This window comes from Calonectris borealis, chromosome 5, assembly GCF_964195595.1.
Source record: "Calonectris borealis chromosome 5, bCalBor7.hap1.2, whole genome shotgun sequence".
Lineage (NCBI taxonomy): Eukaryota > Metazoa > Chordata > Aves > Procellariiformes > Procellariidae > Calonectris > Calonectris borealis.
The window spans coordinates 43,014,795-43,039,415 of record NC_134316.1 but is presented as its reverse complement, the minus strand read 5'-3'; the positions used below and the strand labels follow the sequence as shown (position 1 = coordinate 43,039,415).

General features: G+C 39.6%; 1 protein-coding gene across 27 annotated transcripts in view; it reads left to right on the top strand.

Moving 5' to 3' along the window:
• MGA (MAX dimerization protein MGA) overlaps positions 1 to 24,621 on the top strand; it is a 66,049-nt gene that overhangs the window by 19,217 nt on the left and 22,211 nt on the right. For 15 of the 27 annotated variants that reach the window (XR_012673940.1, XR_012673942.1, XR_012673941.1 and 12 more), the window contains 15 exons: positions 777 to 1,707; positions 2,047 to 2,134; positions 2,259 to 2,354; positions 7,020 to 7,148; positions 8,576 to 8,674; positions 9,535 to 10,184; positions 10,824 to 11,181; positions 12,164 to 12,387; positions 13,301 to 13,441; positions 13,870 to 13,942; positions 15,335 to 15,855; positions 17,361 to 17,658; positions 19,384 to 20,019; positions 20,638 to 20,937; positions 22,419 to 24,130. Coding sequence is in view for 20 of the 27 variants with exons in the window: in XM_075152097.1 (XP_075008198.1) it covers positions 777 to 1,707; positions 2,047 to 2,134; positions 2,259 to 2,354; positions 7,020 to 7,148; positions 8,576 to 8,674; positions 9,535 to 10,184; positions 10,824 to 11,181; positions 12,164 to 12,387; positions 13,301 to 13,441; positions 13,870 to 13,942; positions 15,335 to 15,855; positions 17,361 to 17,658; positions 19,384 to 20,019; positions 20,638 to 20,937; positions 22,419 to 24,130 (6,256 nt within the window). In the remaining 7 variants the exon portion in view is untranslated. The other 12 variants (XR_012673943.1, XM_075152112.1, XM_075152110.1 and 9 more) reach the window with 9 other exon arrangements.

Below are 24,621 nucleotides of genomic sequence, written 5' to 3'. Positions count from 1 at the left end.
TCTTAGGCGTTTCCTCTTATGATGAGGAGCCAGCTTCTGATGTGCTTAACAAAACTGCGACTGCAATTTTTTGACGGATGTGTCTGTCCCTCAGAGAAGCCCATCATCGGAGTGTAACTGGCTGCACCATTAGTCTTCAGTATCTAATGCATGATATGTCAAATTCTGGTTAGGTTAATACTCAGACTTAGCAGAAGATGGAGCATAATTCAATAGGATATTAACATTCTGTAAGTGTTAGAACAACGGTTGAATTTAGGAATTGTCTGTTGGTGGCTTCAGGATGAATTAACTAAAATTTCAGTTAAAACATGTAAATTGAAGTGCATTAGGCACTCACTTGGCTTCTTATTTGCAAGCACAATGGCTTTAGTAAGGTGCCTTAATGAGATACACAGCAAACTAAGGCCACTTCTGAGCATTTAAAACATGATAGCTTAGCCTGAGCTCATGCTGAGTCTCAAATAGGAAAAAGTGCAAATGTCACCCTGATATTACTAGGGAAGGAAATTGTGCTGCTGCCTTCAGATAAGAAGTTGGATTGTTTTTAATGATGGCAGGGTGGTGTTTTTTTTTTTTTTTTTTTTTTAAAGTGCTTACTTCCAAAAATGTAAGCTTGTAAATGACAGCTTATTTATCAGACTCATGTCTCGAGCATTTTGGAAGTTTTTTTATAATATATAACCAAGGATTATGGGAGATGATGGAATTTCAGTAAAGGAAGAGATTTGATAAAGATCTTGTGTTTTGTTTTTGTCCCCTCCCTCCCATCCCAGTCCCATTGCTAGCAGTTATGAAAGCAGTTCCCGTGTGGCATCCCCATTGGACCCAAGTGGACACTTTAATGTAGTCATTAAAGAGGAACCAGTAGATGACTATGACTATGAGTCAAGTATTTGCACACAAGGAATAAGTGTGAAACAGGAAGACACAGATGAAGAAACTGATGAGTATTCCAACACTGATGATGATGATCCTGTCCTACAAAAACACCTGATGAGACGCAGTGAAACAGATGGAATTGATGGAGAATTCAGGTCTAGGAAGCGTGTCCTAACCAGTCCTTCAGGTGTTGCCAAAGCAAAAATGTTAAAACTGGATAGCGGCAAGATGCCGGTGGTCTATTTGGAACCTTGTGCAGTCACAAAGAGCACAGTGAAGATATCTGAGCTGCCGCAGACCATGCTCTCCTCTTGCAAGAAGGATAAATCTCCTTTGAATGCAATACTGGATTCCTTGCCTGTGTGTTTTGAAAATCACAAAGGCTCTTGCTCAGGCACAGCCACTGTAACTGAGGAGTTAGTTATGAAAAAACAATCTCCTGGGAGTAAAATGTCACAGAAATACTCTTCAATCAGAGAGGGCCAGTGGGCTCTGTCTAAATCACCTAATTTTAATCTCAGGGGGTCAATAAGTTGTCACTTTTCAGCTAAAGAGATTTGTGGAAGAAAAAGGCCTGGCATACTGAAGAATCCTATGTCCCTGAAAGGCTCTGGTAGCAGTCAAAACACCCTATCATCAGTTACAACCAAAAGAGGAAGGCCACGGAAACTGAAAATTTCCAAAGCTGGCCGACCACCTAAAGGCATAGGGAAAACTGTGATAACGAGCAAGAACACCTCTCTGGGGCCTGGGAGTATCCTTCCAGATGTTAAGCCAGACCTTGAAGATGTTGATGGAGTCCTCTTTGTGTCCTTTGCATCAAAGGTAAAACCTAACTGTTTTGAGTAAAATTGAAAACCTTTTCTAATGTCTCTTTTTTAAGCCCTTTGTACTTACAAGCTGAAGGTATATTTTCTTTAGAGATTTATGGGCGCTTTCCAAATCTGTTGTTACCTTGTCCCTAGGTTAATCGTAACATTTTCTTACTTCTTAGCAATATGGGGAGAAATAGTGGGATCTAGAGTTCTGTATAAAAGAATGCATACTTGTTTATTAAACAACCTCATGTTTTGAATATTTCGGTAATATTTTGATGTGCCCTAATTTGCATCTAAGTCAGTGTTTTAAGGTATCATACTTACTCAAGGCTCTTTATGTATGTAGGAAGCTCTTGACATTCACACTGTTGATAGAACTGGAGGAGAAGAGTCGCAGAATCTTCAGGCTCCCTTGTTGACTACAAATGATCCAGGTACATTTTTAAGTGGCTATTCCCTGCAATAAGGGAATTTGTAATTGGAAAATTAATAATTTAAGTCAATTTTTTGCATGGTAAATGTTTTTTATGTGTTCTCTCTTTTTTATTTTTTGAGTAGATTGTCAAGCAAGAATACAAGTACTGGAAAAGGAATTGATGGAAGAACTGAAGACCTTGAGGCATAAGCAAGTAATACATCCTAGCCTTCAGGAAGGTAAGTGGGCAGTATACATATTGTTGCACCTGCTTGTATATTGTACTTAATCATACTGAGTTGATAATTTCCTACTAGATGTAATACTGTGTATGCCCAAAACAGCTGGGATCTGATTTTGGTTATTTTTTTTCAAACGCAGGAAAGCGTACAGTGCGTATGTACCGATGTGAGAGTATGAAAGTATGTGTGAAACTTGTGGCAATGAGAGAGAATCTGTGGCGTCAGACCCGGTTTTTTTCTTGGAGGCTTTAAAAGTAGTTTCAGCCAGCCAATGAAGATGTTTTTGTTTTCACACATCCGTGTTGCAAGCTAGAAGAGGTGGAGGAGGCAAAAGATGAATCCTGAATCTCCAACAGCAGAGAAAGAGGCTGCGTGTCATTGTGTGCCTCTTGCAGAAGATGCTGAGCCTTCAGGCCGTGCCTGTTTTGTAATGAGCTAATCCTTGTAGAGAGCAGATGGAGCTGATTTTACTCCTCCGTAGAAGATAGCCATTTCCTGGTAGCAGAGGAGCTAGAGATCCAGAAACACTTTACAAGACTACATTTGCTATGTTTGAGTCTGTATTTCTCTGAGTCACTGTAGATCCGGGTTCACTAGCCACGTAAGAGGGCCAAGCAAGGTACTTCTACCTTGTGATCTTTCATTTATATGCAATACTATCCTGAGATCAGATGGAAGAAAGTCAAGGATCCACGCAGCAGAACTTAATGTTCTCTCTGCTGATGATGTTGAGAGTCTTCAGCAATAGTAGTCCTGAGACCCATGACATTAACGTAGGTATCAGAGCAGATGACGAAGAAATTGATCTGAATGGAAGCGTCGTACCTCATGCTCTTGAGGTTCTGGCCCTGAATTTTTCAAACACATAAATGTAATGCTGTAGGGATTGAGACTCCAAATACTGATCTTGACTCTGATACTGGTTATTTTGGGTCCTCACAGAGGACCTTCTTCTGCTGCCAAGAACCCTGGAATATCTTGAATGGTTTATGCATGGGGTATGATGAGAACTAGCCTGGCATTTTTTGCAACCATTTAAAGGGATGCCGTTGTGTCTTGGTGTTGAGCTGACATTCCTGTCTTCCATCATTGCAAGGTGGTCATAAGAAGGGTAGTAGAGAGCTTTTAAAGCTCTGTCCTGGATGTGGTGGGAATGAAACAAGATACCCTATCCCCAGCCAGGTGGTACCTCAGTGGTATAGCATCAGCGTTGACGGTTGCGTCATGGATGTCTAAATGCAGTTTTCCCTTCCCATGTTTCCAGAAATAGGTGGCCGTATTTCCTAATGACCTCACTGGCCAGTCTGCCCTCACAGGTCTGTGTGTGTTGTCACATTTCAAGAATGGTGGTAAAATCCCTGTTGTGGTCAGCTGCTGGCAATGCTAGATACAGTGCTAAGCAAATGTTACAGCAATGTTAAAGCTTTCTAGGATTATATTGTGGGCCTTCTAGATGTTATCTTTACTTAAGAAAAGTATAATAAAATTATGGTATGTTGGCAACCATGTAGTATGTTGGCAACCACAACACTAGCGAGGGGTATTTTACTCATGAGATGATCCTGAAACTGGGAATGTGTAAAACGCACGTGCTTTTCCTCCAGCTTCTAAATGAGTGGTGGTGAAGTGTGTGGTACCTTCTGACAGGTGTTGAGCAGTTTCACAGATATTACAAAATGGACAAGAAAAGTCAAGCATCAGCTAAAAAAAAAAAGATCTGAAGAATTTTGACTTTCTTGAACGCTTGTGACCATCATTTCCAGCATTGGATGGTAATCTGCTGAGCCTGTTAAATGGTGAAATTATAATTCAGCAATGAAGAGAATGACCCTCATCTGTCTAATTTTTAGAGGGAAAAGAAGCTATGTGAAGACTATTTGTAGCACGAGCATTGCTGCAGACAGATACAGATGTAATTTGATCAGGCTGTGAAGTGAATTACAATACATACGCTTCTGTTGTTAGACTTCAGCTGCTGCATGTGAACTGGAATCAATCTTTATTCCTTCACCTTCCAAAAAGTTACAGATCTATTGCCTTCCATTGCAGACTTGAGATCGGTGAAGGAACACACTAATGTTAATGGAGAGAGAGATTGTTGGGGTTTTTTCTTTTTTCTTTCTCCACGATATCATCAATAAGACATAAGAAGGTGGCTGAGGAGTGCCTCTAGGCCAAACTTAAGGGCTGTATCTTCTCTCAGACATACTGATTCCAAGTAGCATCCTGGAGCTTGGTGCAGCCTCATTAGCCGTCTTGATTCTGATACTTGTTTTCCAGAATTTCTTGGCCACGGAACATGACTAATACCTCCTTGTCATCTACTACAGAACAGGCAAAGAGACATGGTTCCCTTCTGTCTGGAAGATGCAAAGTGCACGTTTCTATATGTGCTTTCAGCCATTTTGTAGCAGCTTACTGGCTTTCTTGTCCTCACTGCAGTATGGGAAATGGACATAGCAATTTTGATGTTAACTCTGCTTTTGGTTTTGGACAATGTAGTTGAGAAGCTTGTTTCTTTTTGAGGTTCACTGATGATGTGTTGGAGCTGTACCTGAATCCCACAATTGCTGTTGATTTGTGAAATTAAGAAAATCGTGATGGAGGCTATCTAGATCTTAGAGACACCAGGACTGCAGGAAGAAGATGCTTCAGAAAGAAGGGAATTCAATTTAAGCATGTTAGAAGGAAAGCTCCTGCTGGAGTACTGGAATGCTATGGGATGCCTCTTCTATCTGAGCTAATTTGAATCCCTTATTATATTCCTGAAAATCAAGGGCACTGTTGTCAAGCATCGTATTTCAGATTTAGCAGCTGCCTCTGGTGGAGAGGAGAAAGTTCTGAAAGAGATGGCTCTTCATTTGCTACTATTGAATTACAGCAACTGAAATTTAGCAGTACTGGGGATGATAGAAATTAATAAAAATGATAGTTCACGTGTCAGGTATGGTGATGTCTGTACTGACATATACTTGCTGTTACCATTTGTTCTCTTTAGACTGCCTGCGTTCATTCCATGTTGCACTTGTTGGAGTCATCCTCTGTTTCTTGTCTGGGTGTTTTTTTTACTTCATGATCCTAAACTGAAATAATCGATTTTGTGTATGGGTGATGTTTGTATTTTTGTTTGAGTGTTAAACAAAGCTAGGCTTGTTTTTGAAGGTGACAGAATAATTCAAATGGTGTGTCAAGAAAAATAAACTGTGCACTCTTTCTATTTTATTTTAAATTGAGTTTGAAATGGATGGCATCTTGACATTTGACAGTTGACATGTTTTTATACAAAATGCTGGATTGACTTGCTTGCTGCTCATTTTCCCTATGCAGATTTTAAAATTACATTTCACTCTCTTTGATAACGGTATCTGTTTAAACAGCCATGTCTGAGATTTGTTCCAAGTCAATTGTTTTTGGGCTGCCAGTAATCAGGTCACTGTGTTGCCACTCATGAACATAAATGTGTACGACCAACACAGAGTTTCTACAGTATGTGCAAATACTACTTTGTGTGTTCTGAGCCTTGTCAAGTTATACACTTGCAATTTCAAAACTCACATATTTAATACATGAATTTCAGACTTGTTGGCAACAGGAGCAGCATTTGTAGGTTTCTATAGCTAAAAACCAAAATAGACGTTCTCAACTCCAGACTGCGAGCTGAATTTGATTGACAACAGTCATTTCTTGAATTCAGTGTAACAATATTTTCTGAAAAAGATCCTACGTCAAATTTACTATCTTCTTTTTTCTCAGCATTTCTGTATCTATATTTGTTTTGCCATGGATAAAGATACCTTTTGTGACCAAGTCAGGTCTTTCAATTTGAGTATTTTGGGGGAGTTGATGAAGGAAGATGTTATAGGCAGTTAAGCATTTGTGGTGGCATCAACAACATGGATTGTTAGGTTTTTTATAGCCAGTTTTCCCCCACCTCAAAAAAAAAAAAAGTGTTTTACTGCAAACTGCCAAGCCTGGAAGAAAATAACCTGCTGAGATCTGGATCATTTGATGAACTAGTCCTGAGCGTGCTGTCTGAATATAACTTTGTTTATAGCATAATTTCCAAGCGCGGGCACACACTTCTTCAGAGCTAAAATGTGGTTTGCTCTTGTCTCTTACTGCTGGTTGAAACTGAAGTGTGTGTGGTATATGTTCTTGCACAAGAATGTGTTTCAGTAGAGAAGGGGATGTGTAAGTACCATTCGCAGGATTGATAATTTATGTAGTGATATGAAATGTCAAGTAGTCAGCTGGGATGGTTCAGGCAGTAACTCCAGCCTTCAAGGACGTAAATGGTGCTAACTTCTTCAAAAAATGAACAAACAAAAAATTTTATTGTGAGAATTACTACAATACTGGCACTTTGGTTTATAAGTTTCTGTGGAAACTTCAGTAGTAATGAAGAAAACTATGAAAAGTAATTCCATTTTTTTTCTTGATTTCACATTCCCTAAAATACTCTTTAATTCATAACTGCCGCAAATACGGTATAAGTAACAGTTATAGTCGCTAATGCTCTTTTTCAGGTCTCTTAAAATGGTGGGTAAATGATAGAAAAGCCTGTATATAACTTAATGGTTTATTTTTTAGTGAATATCTTGACTTTCTGTTTCCTAACATTTTGCTGCATTTGAGACGTTTACTGATACTTGCCTCTTGTAGTGGGACTGAAGTTGAATTCTGTGGACCCAACGATGAGCATTGACTTGAAATACTTGGGTGTGCAGCTTCCTCTTTCCTACTCAAATTACTCTTTGTGGAGCTATCCAGGAACCAATCCCAATTCTCCAGGTGGGTAGAATATGAATTTGCTGAAATCTCAAGTATTACCTTTTTATTATCAATGATCAGAAGGAGGGAATGGCCATTTTGTTGAACTTGATATCTTAAAGAGGTTAAAGCAGTATTAAAATGACAAAATGTGAGAACTTCCTTCAATCATTATGTGGTTACTGGCCAAGGAGTCCTGAGTAATTCTGGCCAGATTGTCTTTAGCCTTCATTTTTGTGGTGGTTGTGATCCAATAATAGTATCTGTCTAACTTTTTTATACGGGCATGTTTTGTCTATTGGAGCTGGATTTTCTAAATGTAAATCTACACATTAACTACTCTCAAATGGCTCATAAAAAAGCCGAAGCAATCTACATTTCTCTGATGTTGCTCACATGTGAAACAAAAAGTTGTCTTTCACAGAGCTGAGTATCAAAACTTTCCAGAAGAAGAGCTTGAGGTGCCACTTGGGTGCTAACCTATAACTTCATGATAATTATTTATTACAAAAATGCTGACCAACTGTGCTTTTTTAAACTTATTTGGTATTCGAACAAGTGCATTTCTCATTATAATGTGACTGTGGTTTTAATACTGTTGGTAGATACTGTTTTTAATAGTAAACTGGTTGGACAAAGTATCCTTTGTGCTTATCTTTCTCCTACTTACCTCTTTCTCCTGCTTTAATATTCTGATTACTGTGTCTTTCTTAATCTGCTCCCTTTGGGAGCTGGTAAAGAGGCAGACATTGTATTTCAGCTTTGTTTACACTGCAAAAGAGGCAGATTCAATTCAGAAGACCTCAGTCAGCTTAGAGTCACATGCGATTATTTCTAGCCTAGCAATACGTAAACCAGCCACACATATCCCTTTTAGTATTTTTACATTCCAACTTAGCTCCCAGAGCTGATGGATAACTTGTCAGAGATGTCACTGTTTGCCTTTTGTGATCATTCCCTGTCTATACCCCTAATTGATACTCAGCTGAATTTGACAGAACAGCAAATGTTAAATAAAGTTTCTACAGGTCTTACAAAAGTCATTGGCTCAATTGAGGGGAGAGACTTAAATTACTTTCCTCACTGAGTGAGGTTATAGTATCAGCTCAAAACCTGCCTGTTCCATTTTAGCCTACTAACTTGCTGATTCCCCCATTCTGAGTTTTGGAATCAACTGCTTGCACCATTGCTAAGGAGACTAAAATTGAAAATACAGGAGAAGACATCTTTTGTATAGGATAGCAGATGCATGACCATACAGCAGAACTCTACGGGAAAGTTGGCTTTGTTAAGTATTCTGTTAATTAAAGTAAAAATCAAGTCTCTTTATTCAGCCTTTTGATTTACTGCTGTTCGTCTGTCCTTGAAAAGGAGTAAGCAGAGTTTGCTAGGACATTGATACAATCAAGCTTGGTTCATAAGCTGAGGCTAGCTTTCTTCTTTTCCAGATACCGGATTTCCTTTTGTTTCCAGGACAGGAAAGACAAATGATTTCACAAAAATCAAAGGTTGGCGAGGGAAGCTTCATGGTGCTTCTAGAAATGAAGGTAAAAAAAAAAAAGAGATCAATGTACATATTTCCACCATGTGGCCTTTTTCTTGACCTCCCATAGATCTTGCAATTCGGTAATTGTGTGTGTCTTAATGAAAGATTTATTTTTTTTTATTGAAGTTGTCACGAGCAAAGAATTTTTTGGTACTGCTTCCATGGTCAGAATGGAGGTTTATGAGGGAAGAGAGAAGCTTACTCTTGAGTAAGATAAAAATACATGTATTCTGTTTTACACAGAAGGCTTGAGTGAAGATCAAAGCTGTAATAGTTTTGGTTTTGTTTGTCAGTTTTGAGATTACTTGGAAGTATGGTAATTTCAGAATTCTGTTGCCCCAGGGACCCTAATGAACTAGAGTAATTTTAATTTATATTGGTGTATGTTTAACTCCAGTTAGAGTAGATATTCCTTACATATTTGATTACTTTGCCCTGCCTCAGGGAGAAATGGCTATTTGGCAATTTGCCAATTCTTACTTTATATTTAGATTAAATATTTATATTGTACCTTCTGCACTTTCATACAATGTTGTGTTGGGGTATTCCAGATGTATTGTGGTGTACCAGGTAGGCTAGATCTTCAGGACAAAGAAAGTAAGTTGCATGGAAGCACTGCCTATTGAAGGCTTACTGTTTTTGTGAACGAATACACATGTACAATCTCCACAAAAACAGTTGTTCAGACAGCTGGTTGTGTTTTAGAGTGGATTATATTTGGTGTGCCTGTGTTGTACTCTTCTAAAAGAGTTGTATATATATTTTTAGAGAGGTATTTACCTTTTCTGTGTTGTTTAATTATTATAAGGTTTGTCAGTATGTTTTCCCAAGAGCTGGTTAGAGTGCTCTTTATTTGTTTAGGTGGCAGTTCAGAAGGTTCCTTGAAGAATCGCTCAGCGTTCTGTAGTGACAAGCTGGATGAGTACCTGGAAAATGAAGGGAAGTTGATGGAAACGAGTATGGGATTCTCTTCTAGCACTCCCACTTCTCCTGTGGTGTATCAGCTTCCCACTAAGAGCACTAGCTATGTGCGAACGCTCGACAGTGTCTTAAAGAAGCAGTCCACCATAATTCCTTCAACATCTTACACGTTCAAGCCTGTTCCTCTGTCATCTACCTCTAGGAAGACAAAGACTCAAAACAGACAGACATCTGCAAACAGTAGAGTAAAATCAAGTTACAAGCCTATACTGCCTTCACCTTTTTCTGCAAAGCAGAAACAGAACTCTTCAGCATCAGGGGAGAAGGCTGCTAAGTCTCTCTCCAATAGCAGTTTGACTAACCAAGCAGATAGTTTCGTGGTGCCAGCTCTGGATGAAAACGTACTTCCAAAACAGATTAGTTTGCGCCAAGCACCACAACAGCAACAAGCAGCTCGTCCACCAGGTTTGTCTAAATCTCAAGTGAAGTTAATGGACTTGGAAGACTGTGCTCTCTGGGATGGCAAACCACGGACCTATATTACAGAAGAACGAGCAGACATCTCTCTGGCCACCCTGCTTACAGCTCAGGTAGATCTGTAATGGTTTCCTTCCTTTCCGTACAGTTGCTTTTCCAAATCTGTGCACATACTGATGTTGCATGTAGATGCAGAAAATAAGACTGAAGCTGCTAAGGAGCATGACAAAGCATGCTGTTCTTTTGTGGTGTGGCCTTTGCAGTGGAATTTGAGAAGTGCTGACTTAGCAGTATGTGAAAAAACGAATTGTGATAATAGCGTGTTGATATGAATCATTAATAATTTTAGTTATCTCAGATTTTCACAATTAAAAATTCTGGTTAATACAATTGCTATTCAGTAACTGCATTTCCTTACTATTTGTGACTTTTTTTTCAGTTGAACTAACCACAAAAAAATCCTGGTCATGTAACTTGGTTGTCACATGATAACCTCTTTTGCTTTCTTCACGTCCTACTTATTACCAAGATGGTTTAGCTGTCTTAACTTGTCTCTCAGAAGACTTCAAATGCAAACTCTCCTCTGTTCGGTTTTTTCAGTGTAGATGACAAATTTTCATCCGTAAACCGTGTAGTTTGAGGGGTTATTCTAAATGAACTTTGAATAGCAATTTTGCATATGCTTGATTTTAATCTTAGTAAAATTTCCTCTTACTAAAATTTGAAGTGTATACTTTAAAACTTTTTTTTAGGCTTCTCTCAAAAACAAACCTATCCACAAAATAATAAGACGACGAGCACCTCCTTGCAATAATGATTTCTGTCGACTGGGTTGCATATGTGCCAGTCTAGCACTGGAGAAACGTCAGCCTACCCACTGCCGCAGGCCAGACTGTATGTTTGGCTGTACTTGCTTGAAGAGAAAAGTGTTGCTGGTGAAGGGAGGATCGAAACATAAGAAGATAATGAAAAAGGCTGTGCGTGGAAATCTTGTGTTCTATGGAACGCAGGAAGAACAGCAAGAGGATGAAGATGTGGAAGAAGAGGGTGATGGGGAGGAAGGTGAGCTGAAGCAGAAGGATAAGAAGAAGAGAAAAAGGGTGGAATACAGTGAGTATTGCTGGGTAAAAGTGATTACTTACAGCTTTGCAGAAACCACCTGTCTTGGTGGGCTTTTTTATTAGGACGTAGTAGTGATGCCGTTTCTAAATGCAGAAATTGGGATCCAAGAGATGTCTGCAACATCTGATTTCACATAGCTGACTAGCAGGAAATAACACTTTTTCCCTTGTTTTTAATTCTTACTTACCTGATCAGCATTTTGGGCACTACTTAGTTGTTTATTGTGATCAATTAGCTGGAGTTTCTTTTTCATAATTTAAACTCTTGCTCAACTCTCCAAATATCTTTAAAGACTAAGGATATGAGATAATTACTGCTGTCACTGTTGGTAATATTCACTGTCATAGTGCTGTTTTCTTTCCCTCTTACCAAGTGAGTATCTAGAGCTGTATTTTCAATTGCTGTATGTAGCTGCATAGTTCACTAACTTTAGTGGAAATATAGTGATTTACAGGAATTTCAGATCTGGGCTAAGGTATGCTCAGAAAACCAAATTGGTAGAAACTGACCATGAATTCACACTCTCAGTTTCTTGCTAGTAGTACTTTTAGCAATAACTAAAAATGAACATAGTGTTATTTGGTGTTCCACTGGAATAAATTAATTATTTCATAGAGCTGTGCTATAAAGTCTGGGTTTTTGGGGGTCTTTTGTAATTTTTAAGTGTACAGCATCAACGAAGATCACTAATCCTTCAGTGTTTTTCTGTATCTGCTATCACAGTACAAGTGAGAAACAATGATTAGTGTAGAATCATTTTTATTTTCTTTTCCTCCTTCTTGTGGCCAAATCCCAGTCACTTTTGGCTAGAATTTGAGACAAGAAAAACAACCAGTAGTATTTTCTGGCAGTATGAATTAGTGATTGCTGCATGGCTAGACCTCAGGCTCAAACAAAAATTTCTGTTACTGCTGTGTTAGATGGTGTTTCATTTATAAGTAAGTTGTTTTTGTTTTTCCTCTTTTTTCAGCTATCTGTGATTCAGAGCCAGAACAACCTATTAGGAATTGTCCATTGTGGGTGAAAGTAGAAGGTGAAATAGATCCGGAGCCAATTTACATCCCAACACCATCTGTTATTGAACCAGTTAAATCTGCGGTACTGCCCAATCCAGAAGTCTTGCTTTCCAGTAAGCATAGATCTTCCAGTGGAATGAAACCAGGCAGAGTGTATACTCCTAAACCCAATCCAGTGGTAAGAAAGGAAAAGAGATGCATTTGTTTTTCTTTGGATTGAAAATTAAAACAAACCCTGCCAAAAGCTTCTGTGCTAGACGATTTTTAGATGAAATTTGAGATGAAAGCCTAAGACTGACTGCCCATAGGTATGTTGATAAGCTAGGATGAGAATTGACTGTATATCAATCTTTAACTATGTCCGTTGTCTTCTGTTGAGAATTTACTGTAGCAATACGCAGATGGTGAAAGGTGATTATGTTTCACTAATAGCCTCATTTAAAAAATGCAATAATACATGTTATTTCTGGCAAAATGATTGCTGGTTCTGTAATGTTTGTGTAAGTTATTAGCTGCGTAACATAGCCTATCTAATTAATGAATTACGTGCAAAAAAACCTTGGAATACAGGCACAGTACTCAGTGTAGTTCTGGAGTCTTTTTTTGTTCTTGTTTGAGGTTTCACTGCCAACCTTAGAAGAATCTGCATTTGCCTCTTCCCTCACCTTAGTGTCTAACAAAAGCAACAACAGCAGTGGAGGAAGAACAGCAGTAGAGTTGAGTCTAGTTACGTCTGACGAACAGACATACCAGAGTTGCTATTTAATGTGTACCAGATAGTGTTAAACAATGCATGACACTTAGGACTTGTTTCCCCACTTAGAAGAGTATCTGAACGGGTTTGGGGTTTTGGGGGTAGTGTTGGTGCTCTGTTCCATCTCCTGCCACCCCCTAATATGTAATTTGGAAGCAAGATGTAGACAGGGCTGTGTGATACTAAGAGGGCAGATTCAGCTTTTCTTTTGACATTTATTATCGAAGCATTAATGTTGACATGTTGTTAGAAAGCAAAACTGTTTCATGAATCTAATGTGCATCTAGAATGGAGAAGTTTTCTTCTCTTTTTTCTTTTTTTTTTTTTTTTTTGGTAGATTCGCGAGGAGGACAAGGATCCTGTCTACTTGTACTTTGAAAGTATGATGACTTGTGCAAGGGTCCGAGCATATGAACGCAGGAGAGAGGAGAAAAAGCAACAAAAAGACAAAAGTGATTCACAGAGTTCTAGTATGAAGGTAAGAAGTCACACTGTAACTAGCATGTATCATAGAACAGGCAGAAATATTAAAAATGTTAAAGTAATTTTTTCCCCCGAAACTCCTATGCAACTTGAGGGCTTGCCTTACGTTTGATGGTGATAGGGCTGTGGAGCCTGGACCCTAAATCATCTGGCAGTGCTGGTAGACTTACCTTGTTACTGTGATAGAAATTGTCTTGTCTGTAGAAATTCCTGGCTGCCAACTGCATTATCACGTAAGGCTTAAATGTTCATTGTTTAAAAGACATGTTCTAAGATGAAAACTGTAACATTGTCAAAGTTAGCATATGTTTTATGATTCAGGGGGATAGTATGATGAACCTAGTTTATTTTGTGATGTGATTTTTAGCGTGGAAGAGAGAGACACAGGATGAATATTTTTCTTGCATTTCTTTCCTCCTGCAGGAGCATGAACCAGAGCTTCAGTCTCCTGAGAAAGCAACCTGTGAGATAGACAGAGACACTGATAAATCAGGAGGTAAGAGCTGAGCCTTGAGTATAATTTGACCTCTTGGTAGTTCCATATTTTTGTGGGGTTTTTGTGTTGGCTTAATTTTTTTAAAAAGTTGCAGCTATTGATGAAACAAAAGTCCATTTGCTGGGGGAGTTATTACAATTGTCAATAAAAATCTTACGATATGCTTACAGTTTCCTGTTTTCTTAAGCAGTTGTGTGTGTCACATGGGAGATACAGCAGGCTGAATATCCAGTCTTTGCTGTTGCTCTAAGGTTAAAATGACCAGTATTACAGTAGCTTGTTTAGCAATAAAAGATTATACTGCACAGCAGACTTGTCTTCAAGAGTGATAATTAGATACTTGGGAAGGAATGGAGATCACTGTTCATGGTTTTTCCGGAGTTGTTTTTTCCTCTTTTTTTCCTTACTATTACTTTGTAGTTACTGAAGAATTAATAAATATCCAAGTGTGAGAATGGAATCCTCGTGTTCTCTACTTAGAACCGTATGGGACAAGGAAGCGCCTATACTTTATTTGGAATTATTTGATGTTGAATTCTTTTAGTTCAAGTTGAAAGGTTGAATTGAAGTTTTGCTGCATTATATATACTGGATTTCAGTTTCTAGTTCATAAAGAAGTAGGCTAGACATCTGTGTTCTCCTTCAGTCTGAAGTGGCCCAAATCATATTACGAACTTTAAAATAAGACATATACTCGAGGCATTGTGTCATCCACTAATGAAATATAGCTGCCTTTTTGAGCTGAATTTTTTCACAGTTTAATGTATACAACAGCGCACTCTACATTTAAGGATGGGAATGGAAAAATAATACAACTAGTTGAAAATGCTGGTGAATTGGTAGGTGAAATTAAAATGGCCAGGACACAGGGCTCAACATCCTTACAGTTTTGCAAAAAACAGACGTTGGATCTCTAATGACAACAAAAGGTCATGCTTCTGTTACACATCTTCTGCAAAAGACAGTTCTGCTGGCGGCATGTTTGCCCCTCATGCCATTATAGGACACTGGTCCTTTTCTGACTCCAAGAGAAAAGTGCCATCTCTTGAATAACCAGCGATGCTTTCTACTGCATGTTGGTGTTGCTTGGAGATCTTTCATCCATGTACTGAAACAACCCAACTTTGTTTAGCTTGTGATGCAATGGGATACAGCCTGAGATGGTATGGCCGCAGGGAATGAACTGTGAGAAATAGTTACATTAGCTTTGCAGTGAGTTTTTGCTTGCTTGTGAAGCTCTGCAAGGGGAAGTGATGCTTTGATCAGTTCTTTTACTTGTTGTTGCCCTGCAGCTGAGACAAGGGTGGAGGTGTGGGCAGAATAAAACTGTTTGAATATCCAGGTGATTAAAATGCCATAGTATTGCAGAAACCTATTTCAATTCTTTCTCAGAGAAAAGCTGGTGGTCTTCCCGTAGTGAGGGGGACTCTTCGTCCACCTCCTATGTTCATCACACCACTCCAGGTGGACCAACCAAACTTATCGAGATTATCTCTGACTGCAACTGGGAGGAAGATCACAATAAGATCTTGACCATCTTATCACAGCATATCAACAGTAACGCGTCACAGTGCCTCAAAGTGGGTAGCTTCATTATTGAATTGGCTTCGGAACACAAGGCCCAGGATGAGAACCACCCTCCTGTCTACTCCTCCAGAGTGAAAATTTCAGTGCCGTCCTACCAGGACAAGGACGAGAAGTCTGAGATACCTGTCTTGGAGACTCCTGATAGCAGAGTGCCATCACGCAAAAACCCAGAAAATCTAAAGTTCTTGCGGGCAGACACATTGGACAAACTGCGGGAGAAGTTGCATGGGGGCAAAGGCTTGCCTTTTTATGCAGGGGTTTCTCCTGCGGGAAAGCTGGTCGTCTACAAACGCAAAGCTAATATGAGCCCCTCAGGCTTGATTCAGGTGGGTCCCTCTGCCTTTACTGTGGAGATTAGATGCAGTTTCATCCAGTATCCCAGAACTCCCTGAAGGGGAGAACACTCTTTAATTTGTCTACCTAGTCTTTTGTCTGTCCAGACAAGGATTCTTAGTATCTGGTGGCATTCCTGCCTCTCCATAAGCTTGTCCCTTTCAAGATTGACTCAATAACAGGAAATCTGATTGGAAGTCTGAAACCTGATGGTTTAGCTTGTCCTTTTGGCCATTTGGGTCTTGGTGGCCCAAGTACAGAATCTCTCTCAAGATCTTTTTGGTGCTTTGGAAAACTCCCTGCAGGTGCATTTGACAGATAATGCTTCTAAATGAATGGCTGTTAGAGGCCACAAAAAGAATATTTTCTGAGGAAGTGTACACTGGGACAAAAGTTTAAAATGAAACTGTAAGCACTCAATTGCTTTTTGCTGCAGCTTACTGTTAATCTTCACTAATAGCCTGCGTCCTCTTTGCAGAATATATGTTGTTCATCAGAAGACTTCATAATCCTAAGTTCAAAGTGAGCCCTTTCTCTGCAGATTCATGCTGCCAACTTGGTATTATGAATTGCCGGTAGGAACTGTAGGGCTAGGAGGAAGATCTTTTTCGATCAAAGGTATTTGTGGTTATAGTAACATGACTTTCAGAGAAGGCATATGAATTAGAAAATAAGAGTGAAATTTACTTTCATGACACTTTGCAGATATGGCACCCTCACAAAGAGAAGCTAGCGGAGAGAAAAAATGTAGGGGGAGATTTCTTGTTTTTAATAAAAGTTGATCAATAAAAAGAGTCAAGACCTTATTTAGTAGTGTGTTAAATATATTTGACTTTTAGAAGGTATTATCAAACAACCTGAAAGTAACATGCAACACTACCAAAACTTCCCATTGACCAGTAGGCATAAAGCCTGACATTCGGAAAGATGTTTTGTTTCTTCTCTTCCATGCAGTCAGTTACCACTACAACTCTGAATTTGAAGTTAGTCAACTCAGCAGACCTTAATTACAGTATCAAATGACAGTACGGATAAGAAAAAGGCTGATAAAGCTTTTACAAGCTTTTTAAGGTTTTGTCCCAATGTATATGACATAAGTATTCTTTCTTTTGTGATACTAAGTGTTAATTAGGTTTGAGAATTTTATCCAAAATTGTCCTTGGAATTTGGGAATCCATTTTTATTCAAGACTGTAGCATAAGTAAGGAACAGGAGAAATAAGTGCTAGCTTCACTGTGTCTAATTTCAGTGATTTTACATGCTCCTTTGGACTCTGAGGTTCTATGTGAGAGTCTGAGTAGCATCTAAAATCTGTGTTACAAAGATACAACAGAGTTGTTTGAAGTTCTCCAGGGCAGTGAGGAAGTTAGGAATTCCCATTCTGAATTGCAATGGTTTTTTGAAAAGGACACTTGGAAGTCCCATGGAATGAAACGCCTCTCCAGAGGTGGTGAATTAGCATTCTTTTCACAAAATTTCCCTTTTCCACTTTTTTCAGGTTAATGATAAAAGGTATCCTCAGGCCAAACTGCTTTTGGGACAGATGGGGGCATTACATCCCGCCAATCGGCTAGCAGCTTATATCACAGGCAGGCTGCGACCCACAGTACTTGATATCTCAACCCTCAGTACTGTGATCTCCAAGGTAGCATCCAATGCTAAAGCAACTGCTTCTGGGACACCATCAGTCCAGGTGCCCACAACATCAACTCCCAAAACTACATCTTCCACCAGCACTACTTCAACCCCCACTGTGACGACTCTGAAAACCCATGTCCCAGCACAGAGACAGATAGGTAGGTTGGAACTTATTACTGTGTTTTAAATTGCGTGAAGCTGAAGTAAAAAGTGAGTGTACAGCATTGCTGTTGATTTCTGTGCAACGGTGCATGCTGCCTTTGGCTGCATTGCCTACCTAAACTGCCTCTTCAATAAATAACCTCTTTAAAGCAGAAGGTTTTATTTTGACTTCAGAATAAGATTACAGATGTTGACTATTAGTTATTTTATTAATGCTACTAGAGCATATTTTCAAGAGACAAGGAAGAGTGGATGGAGACACGCTGAATGTTAAGCTTGGATTTTTGTTTTGAGAGTTTCCTTACTATGATTTCTAATTGCTTTTCATCAAACATCGATTTAACTTAAAATGAGTAAAGGATCACTCTAATCTGTGGTTCTCTGCTGTTAGTTTTTCTGATGATGTTGCACTTACAGTTGGAATTCTTGTGACCGCCAAAGATGCGTGAAGCAGCAGTGAAAGACAAGATGGTCCAAATCTGGATTAGCGAAACAACAGGTGTGCAGCCAATAACCACACCGGCCTGTAATCTCAGTGGATTTCACAAGCTAAACAGGGTTGGACTTAGCACTTTGAGTTAAAAAAAAAAAAGAGTATCGGAAGAAGCATGTGGTACTTGTGTCTGAGTTGGTACTGAAATGGTTACCCCAGCACGGCAAGGGAGGAAGTTGCCTTTAATTATTACATTTTGCATGAGTTAAAAAAAAAAAAAAAAAAAAATTAAAATATCTAGTGCCCATCCACATATTCCCACACGTTAATTAAAGATCTGAAGAAGCTTTGCAAGAGAAAAGGATGTTACCTGTGTCCTGGCAAAACTTTAATTTCTGATTGATTGTTTTGTTTCTTCCTGCCTAACTTTTCATTGCCATGTAAATGGGTGTGTTGTTTTTCTTGTCCTGTAATAAAATTTCTTGTTTTATGTGTTTATGCAATATTAAAGAGCTGGCTGCATTTCATTGATGGGTGAAGTGATTGTTGCATATATGATTTAAGTGTTCTGGCATATTCTGGGTTAAAAATGCTTATGCCTAACTAACTACAATATTTAAGTTGGGCTTGCTCCATAATCTCAGTGCTGTTGTGCTCACCTGTAGGCATCTGTAGTGACGTAGATGCAGTATTGTGATCCCTTGGAGAGCAAGGGATGAGGGAAAGGATCTTGCCAATAGTGATTATTTCCCATTGGTTAAATTTGTCCCATCCAGTCCTCGGCTGCACGAATGTCACTACAATGAGAAGGGGACATGGCAAACTATCGCTCTCCCGCCCCTTCCCCCATGGCTGTGTAGGATGTGGATACAGTAGAAGGGGGAGGAAAACCAAGAAGCAGTGAAAAGAGGAGGATCACACAAGCTGCTACAGGAAGAATTTGAGGTTTAGAAAATAGTTTAAGCCCATTTATTTCACTTAGGTGTTTGTTTTCCTGTACTGTAATTAGAATTGTCTGTTCATAGTTTCACGATAAAGAACAACCCCTCAAGACCTGATTCTTTTGTGTGGCCAGGAAGAAATGCAACAAAAAACTATAGAAGTGGAATAAAGCAGACATATCCCTGATATGTAAGGCATGTTCAGGACTGCCATAAAGGTTTCAATTTAATTACAAGGTACAAAGAAAATGGAGGCTCAAATTCATGCTGAAATTACAATTGTAGCACCTCATGAAAGGCAAAGAGGAAATCTATTAAAATTTTGACCTGCAAGTTTTTATTTGCAGCTGCCCGACCCTCACCTGGTGGTGTGTTCACACAGTTTGTGATGAACAAAGCCGGAGCCCTACAGCAGAAGATTCCTGGAGCGAGCACACGCCAGCCTCTGTCAGGGCCACAGAAGTTCAGTGTCAAGCCTACGCCGATAATGGTTGTCGCTCCCACGGTTCCCTCAAAGCCACCTCCGGCTCAAAGCACAGTCTCTCCCGGGGTCACTACAGCCACCACCACTTCTCCAGTTACTGTGGAAAGTACCAGTGTGGCAGCACCTACCGTGACCACTTCTAGCCAAACAAGAGCTAATGAACCTGCCTGCTCTCCTCCTGCAATTACAGTCACAGCTGCTCCTGCAACACCCGGAATCAACGCCTGTACTACTCCCTCATCCACCACTCCTACTGCCACTGTGAACATAACAAAAGCAACGGGGATTATTGCACCAGTAGCAACCACGTCGTTCCCTAAAACTGTAGTGACACCACCAACTGTTACTTGTCCTGTTGTCACAACATCCACTTCTACAGTTGTACTAACAACAACTGCAACAGCTACATCTGTGGTGACCACACCAACTTCCTCTGCTGGCTCTGTTCCGATTATACTATCAGGAGTTAATTCAAGTCCTTCACTGAATCCAAAAAGAGGTAAGGCTTAGGTGCTTTGGGCTGTTACTGCAAACGCTTCCTTTTTTTTTTTTTTACTCTGCCTCCTTCGTAGCTGGAATACAGTCTGCAACTGCAGAACCCAATTTAAATATAGATTTACTTGCCTCACCCTTCTTTCCAAAATAGGATAAGAAATGTAATCTCTTAAGTTGCTTGTTTTATGCCAGCCTGAGCTGGTAGAGGAGGAAAAAAATGTAGCTATCTGGCCAGTGACTGCTATGAAATGAGCTGGAAGTCTCACATCATTTCTTGGCCCATAGAAATGTATAGCACAATTATCGCTATGACTGCTAGAATTTCACGGTTGGCATAGAGTCCAAGAAGTAGGTGTGGAATTACTCTCCCGTCGTTAACATGGAAGTCTTCTGAGTCATGGTTGAGAAATGTCAATGGAACTGCATGAAAAGGACTGTTCTGGCCTGGTTGGTTCTATGTGCGTTCTGTGATTAAAAAGAGGAAAAAAAAAAATGTTTTCAAACAAATTTAAAGAGATCCAGTTGTTTCCAGAATATTTGTGCTTATTTTCATTAAGGATAATGCCTGATTTGTAGGCTGTTCTCTTAAGCTGATTTTTATATAACTTCAAAAATGTTTCAGAAGATGCTACTCCACAAGCTATAAGTAAGAGTCCCCAGAAGATGTCTCCTGGAACAGAGAAACGCGTAGGACCTCGATTGTTGCTGATTCCAGTGCATCAGACGTCTCCTGCTTTGCGACCGCTAAACAACACGCAGCTTGCTCAGAGGCAGAGGATGGTCCTTCAGCCTCTCAGGAGCCCTGGTGGCGTCAACCTGTTCAGACATCCTAATGGGCAGATAATTCAGCTTGTCCCTCTGCATCAGTTTCGAGCTGCAGGTGCCCAGCCCAGTGTGCAGCCAGTGATGTTCCGCAACCCAGGTACAAAGTCCAGTGTTTCTTTCTTGACTGACCAGTGTGTTACCCAGAAATTAACAATGTAATAAATGTCTCTGTGATGCTCCTTTCCACCGCTGGAAGTAATTGAACAGAGTCTAATTTGGTTCTGCGTGAGTAGTTGAAGAACATAGTGTAATTATTCAGATGTAGTGCAACTTAAATACCATGTCTCTAAAATATAGAAAGTGCAGTTAATAGCTAAGTCACCAAAATTGGGGAGTTCTGTGCAGCAAGTAAAAGGGCCTGTGCGTGTGTGGCAATGGAGCCATGTCCATTGTACTGTCAGAACTTAAAAAGAAATCCTGTTGATCTCGTGATTCAAAAATAATTTTTGTTGGAGGTTCTCTTAAAAAGAATGAGCTGTTACTTGTGTCTCATTGGATGTGCTGCTCTGGTTTTGTTTGGTTTGCAGGTTTTGTTAGTGCTTTTACAGCAGATATTCAGATCAAATGTTACACTACAGTACAAAATTGCTGGGTTTTTTCCTCCTTGGAGTGTGAGAAGAAAAATAAGTTTGATTTTCAGCTGTTTCTCTAGTGCATAGTTGAAGACAGGGTTGGAAGAGTTAGAAATTGTAGGTGTCTGTCAGAAAATAGGTAGGATGCGTGTTGAGCATACTGTTGTACATATTTGTGAATAAAACATATTTATAAACAAAGTACACTTTAAATGCATTTTTACTTTCCAGTAGGATTTTTCTTCTGCTTTTCCTTTATAAAGAAGCATCTTCAGGAGAGGGAGGCAGAGCGGTGTTGAAAAGGGAGAGGCGAGAGCAAGCCCAGTAGATGACAAAACTGTGGGGAGGAGAGAAAATAATCCTGTGCCTTAGTTGAGGTTTGAGCATGAGGTGTAGTAAAGAATCAGTCAAAAAGTTCATTGAATCCCGTTCTGGTTTGGGGCTTTTGAGGTACAAGAGAAACTAGCTGCCAGTGGTGGTATTTTTCTTCCTTGTTTTACGGAGTTCTGAAACACTGCAGAAGAGTTCATTAAGGTGAAAAAGATTGTGGTATAATCGTGTAATCTTGTCATAGTTTTTCTCTGTGGAAGTCTTTCTCTGAGAGGGAAAAAAAAGGATTTTAAAACTAAATAGTCTTTCCTTTTTTTTTTTTTTGAGAAAATCTGCATTTTCCTGTTTTCCAATAAATGGGAAAGTAAAATGCAGAGAACTTTAACTAAATGCAATGCATTTTTTGATTAAAAAGCTTAATGCTAGAACTTACCATTAAATCTGTTAGTTTTAGAGTAGCCACCTCATGTATTTTATTGGGGTGTTCCATATAAAAATTCAAGTTTATATGTCTTTATGCAGTACCAGCTCTTTCACTGAGAACTTGTGGTCAAATACCTGATTACATTGTGATCCTTGAGAATGCTGGCTACTTCCAGTACAGCATCAAATACTAAAACGAAAAGAAAAACATTGCTTTGGGGAAGTATTAGTTGATGTTTTGTTTTCCTCACAGGATCCGTTGTAGGAATCCGGTTGCCTGCACCTTCTAAGCCTCCCGAGTCACCCGTGTCTCCCACTTCCTCTGTGTCTTCCACTCCTCCTGCCACAAATTCAGCTGTACAACCTGCAGTACCCAAGTTGTCCCCTACATCTAACCTAGCCACTCAAGCATCTTCTCTTCTTCCTTCAGTAACAAGTTTTGTGTCACAGGCAGGCACTCTGACTCTGAGGATCTCTCCTCCTGCTGCTAGCAGTGTGACAAATCAAACAGCCTCCGAGTCTAAAATAACCTGCAGCTCGGGTGGTCTGCCAGCTACCACTGCTAATCTCATACCTTTACAGTCGGGTAGTTTTGCTTTGCTTCAGCTCCCAGGACAGAAGACTGTGCCGAACTCCATTCTTCACCATTTTGCATCTCTTCAGATGAAGAAGGATTACAGGAAAATATGCAAGAAAGAGGACTCGGGAGCTGCTCAGCAGAAGGAGAATGGAAAGGCTTCATGCTCAGATGACATTGAAGTTATAGAGTCTGAGGTCACAGTTTCAGATAGGAAACAAGAAGAAAATGAGTTGTCGGTTAACCAGTCAAATAATATTGAAGAGTCAGCATCTGGCACAATCACACCTGATAGAAATTCCACTACCTTAGAGATGGTGGAGAAGGACTCAAAGGTGCTAGAGAGTTCTTGTGATGATAGCTCTTCTTCTCAGCATGATGTTTCCGCAGATGTCATATCATCTGACCATTCATACATCAGTGAGAAGCCAAATGATGAGGAAGAAAAAGGGGCCTCTGAGGAGAAAGAGGTTTCTGTCAGTTCTGAAACTGTAGTGGAAGCTCTTTCAACTAACTCTGAAACTGTTTGTGGGTCATCAGATCAGTCTCTAGTTGCTCCTCCGAGTAGTGCACATCCTCAGAGTCTCGAGAATCAGGAGACTGCACAGTTGAAGAACGATGGGAGGGAGCAAATACATGCTGAACAGGAAGAGAAACCAGTAAAAGAGCAGGAAGGAGATGCACAGACACAGATGAAGGAGGACAACAAGGCAAGTTCTGGGCAGGCACAGAGTCAACAAGAGCAAGATATGCAGCTGGAGAACAAGAAGGAACAGAGAGGGACTGAACTGTCTCAGAACAAACAAGAATGCCAGGGGGATGCCGTGCAGCCAGATGCGGAAAGGAAGGAGTGCAAAGACTCTACAGAAGCAGAAGCAGAAAGCGTAAGAGACAAAAAAGGAAGTAAGTCTGAAATCAGTTCTGCAAAAGAGCAGGATAATGCTTCAGGAGAAGAACATACAGTCGATACCAAGGAAGGAAAAGCAAACATAGCTAGGCAGGAAGGCAGTAACAACAAAGAACACGATGCTTTTGATTTTCAGGAAGAAATGAAAATAGGTCACGATATTGTAACACATGTCAACAGTTCTTGGAGCAAAATATCTAGCATTGTACCCGCTTTAGAAAATAAAAGTGAGTCGGATAACAAAGCTGATACATCTGAGAAAAGTGACTTCCTGACACCAGAACAGAGGCCACAGGAAGCCAGGCATCATAAAAAGGGTTACATGCCCACTATTGATATAACTGCTGATGATATAGAAGAGGAAGAAGAGGAAGATGATGAGGAGGATGAAGAGGATGAAAAAACTGATGATTCTGCTGATGAGATGCTGGATGGTGCTTCTGACTTCCCAAGTGAAGAGGAAGTAGATGTTGAAAAAGTGGTAAGCATTTAACTACTTATGAAGGGATTTTTTTTTTTTTTTTTTTTTAAATTGACCAACTAACATGTCACAACCCATGGATTTGAAAGACACAGTATGATGTTTGTGTTCTGGACTTCAGTTTCTTTAGAAAGTCTAGATCGGGGTTCCAAGTGGAAATGTCTTCTATTTTTTCTTAGTTGCATGCTTTTTTGTAGGTAGCATCGTAGTGGCCTTTTAGAAATTGTCCGTTTTTCAGATAACGGGAGTTACATTGAGCAAGCTGTAATAGAACCATTGCATGTTGTCTTCCTCCAGTATGTACTCAAGCAACTTGGTTCCTTGTAATATGACTTATGATCCTACAATATAGTAGCTAATCTATATTTCTGTTATTTTAAGCTGTTTCCTTCTACTTAATTTTTGTAGCCCTTAGCTAACATTTATTTCTGAAAAGAATGTTTGAGTCTCTCCTTAAATTCCTCTTGAAATTTAGTAATACATTTAAGTAG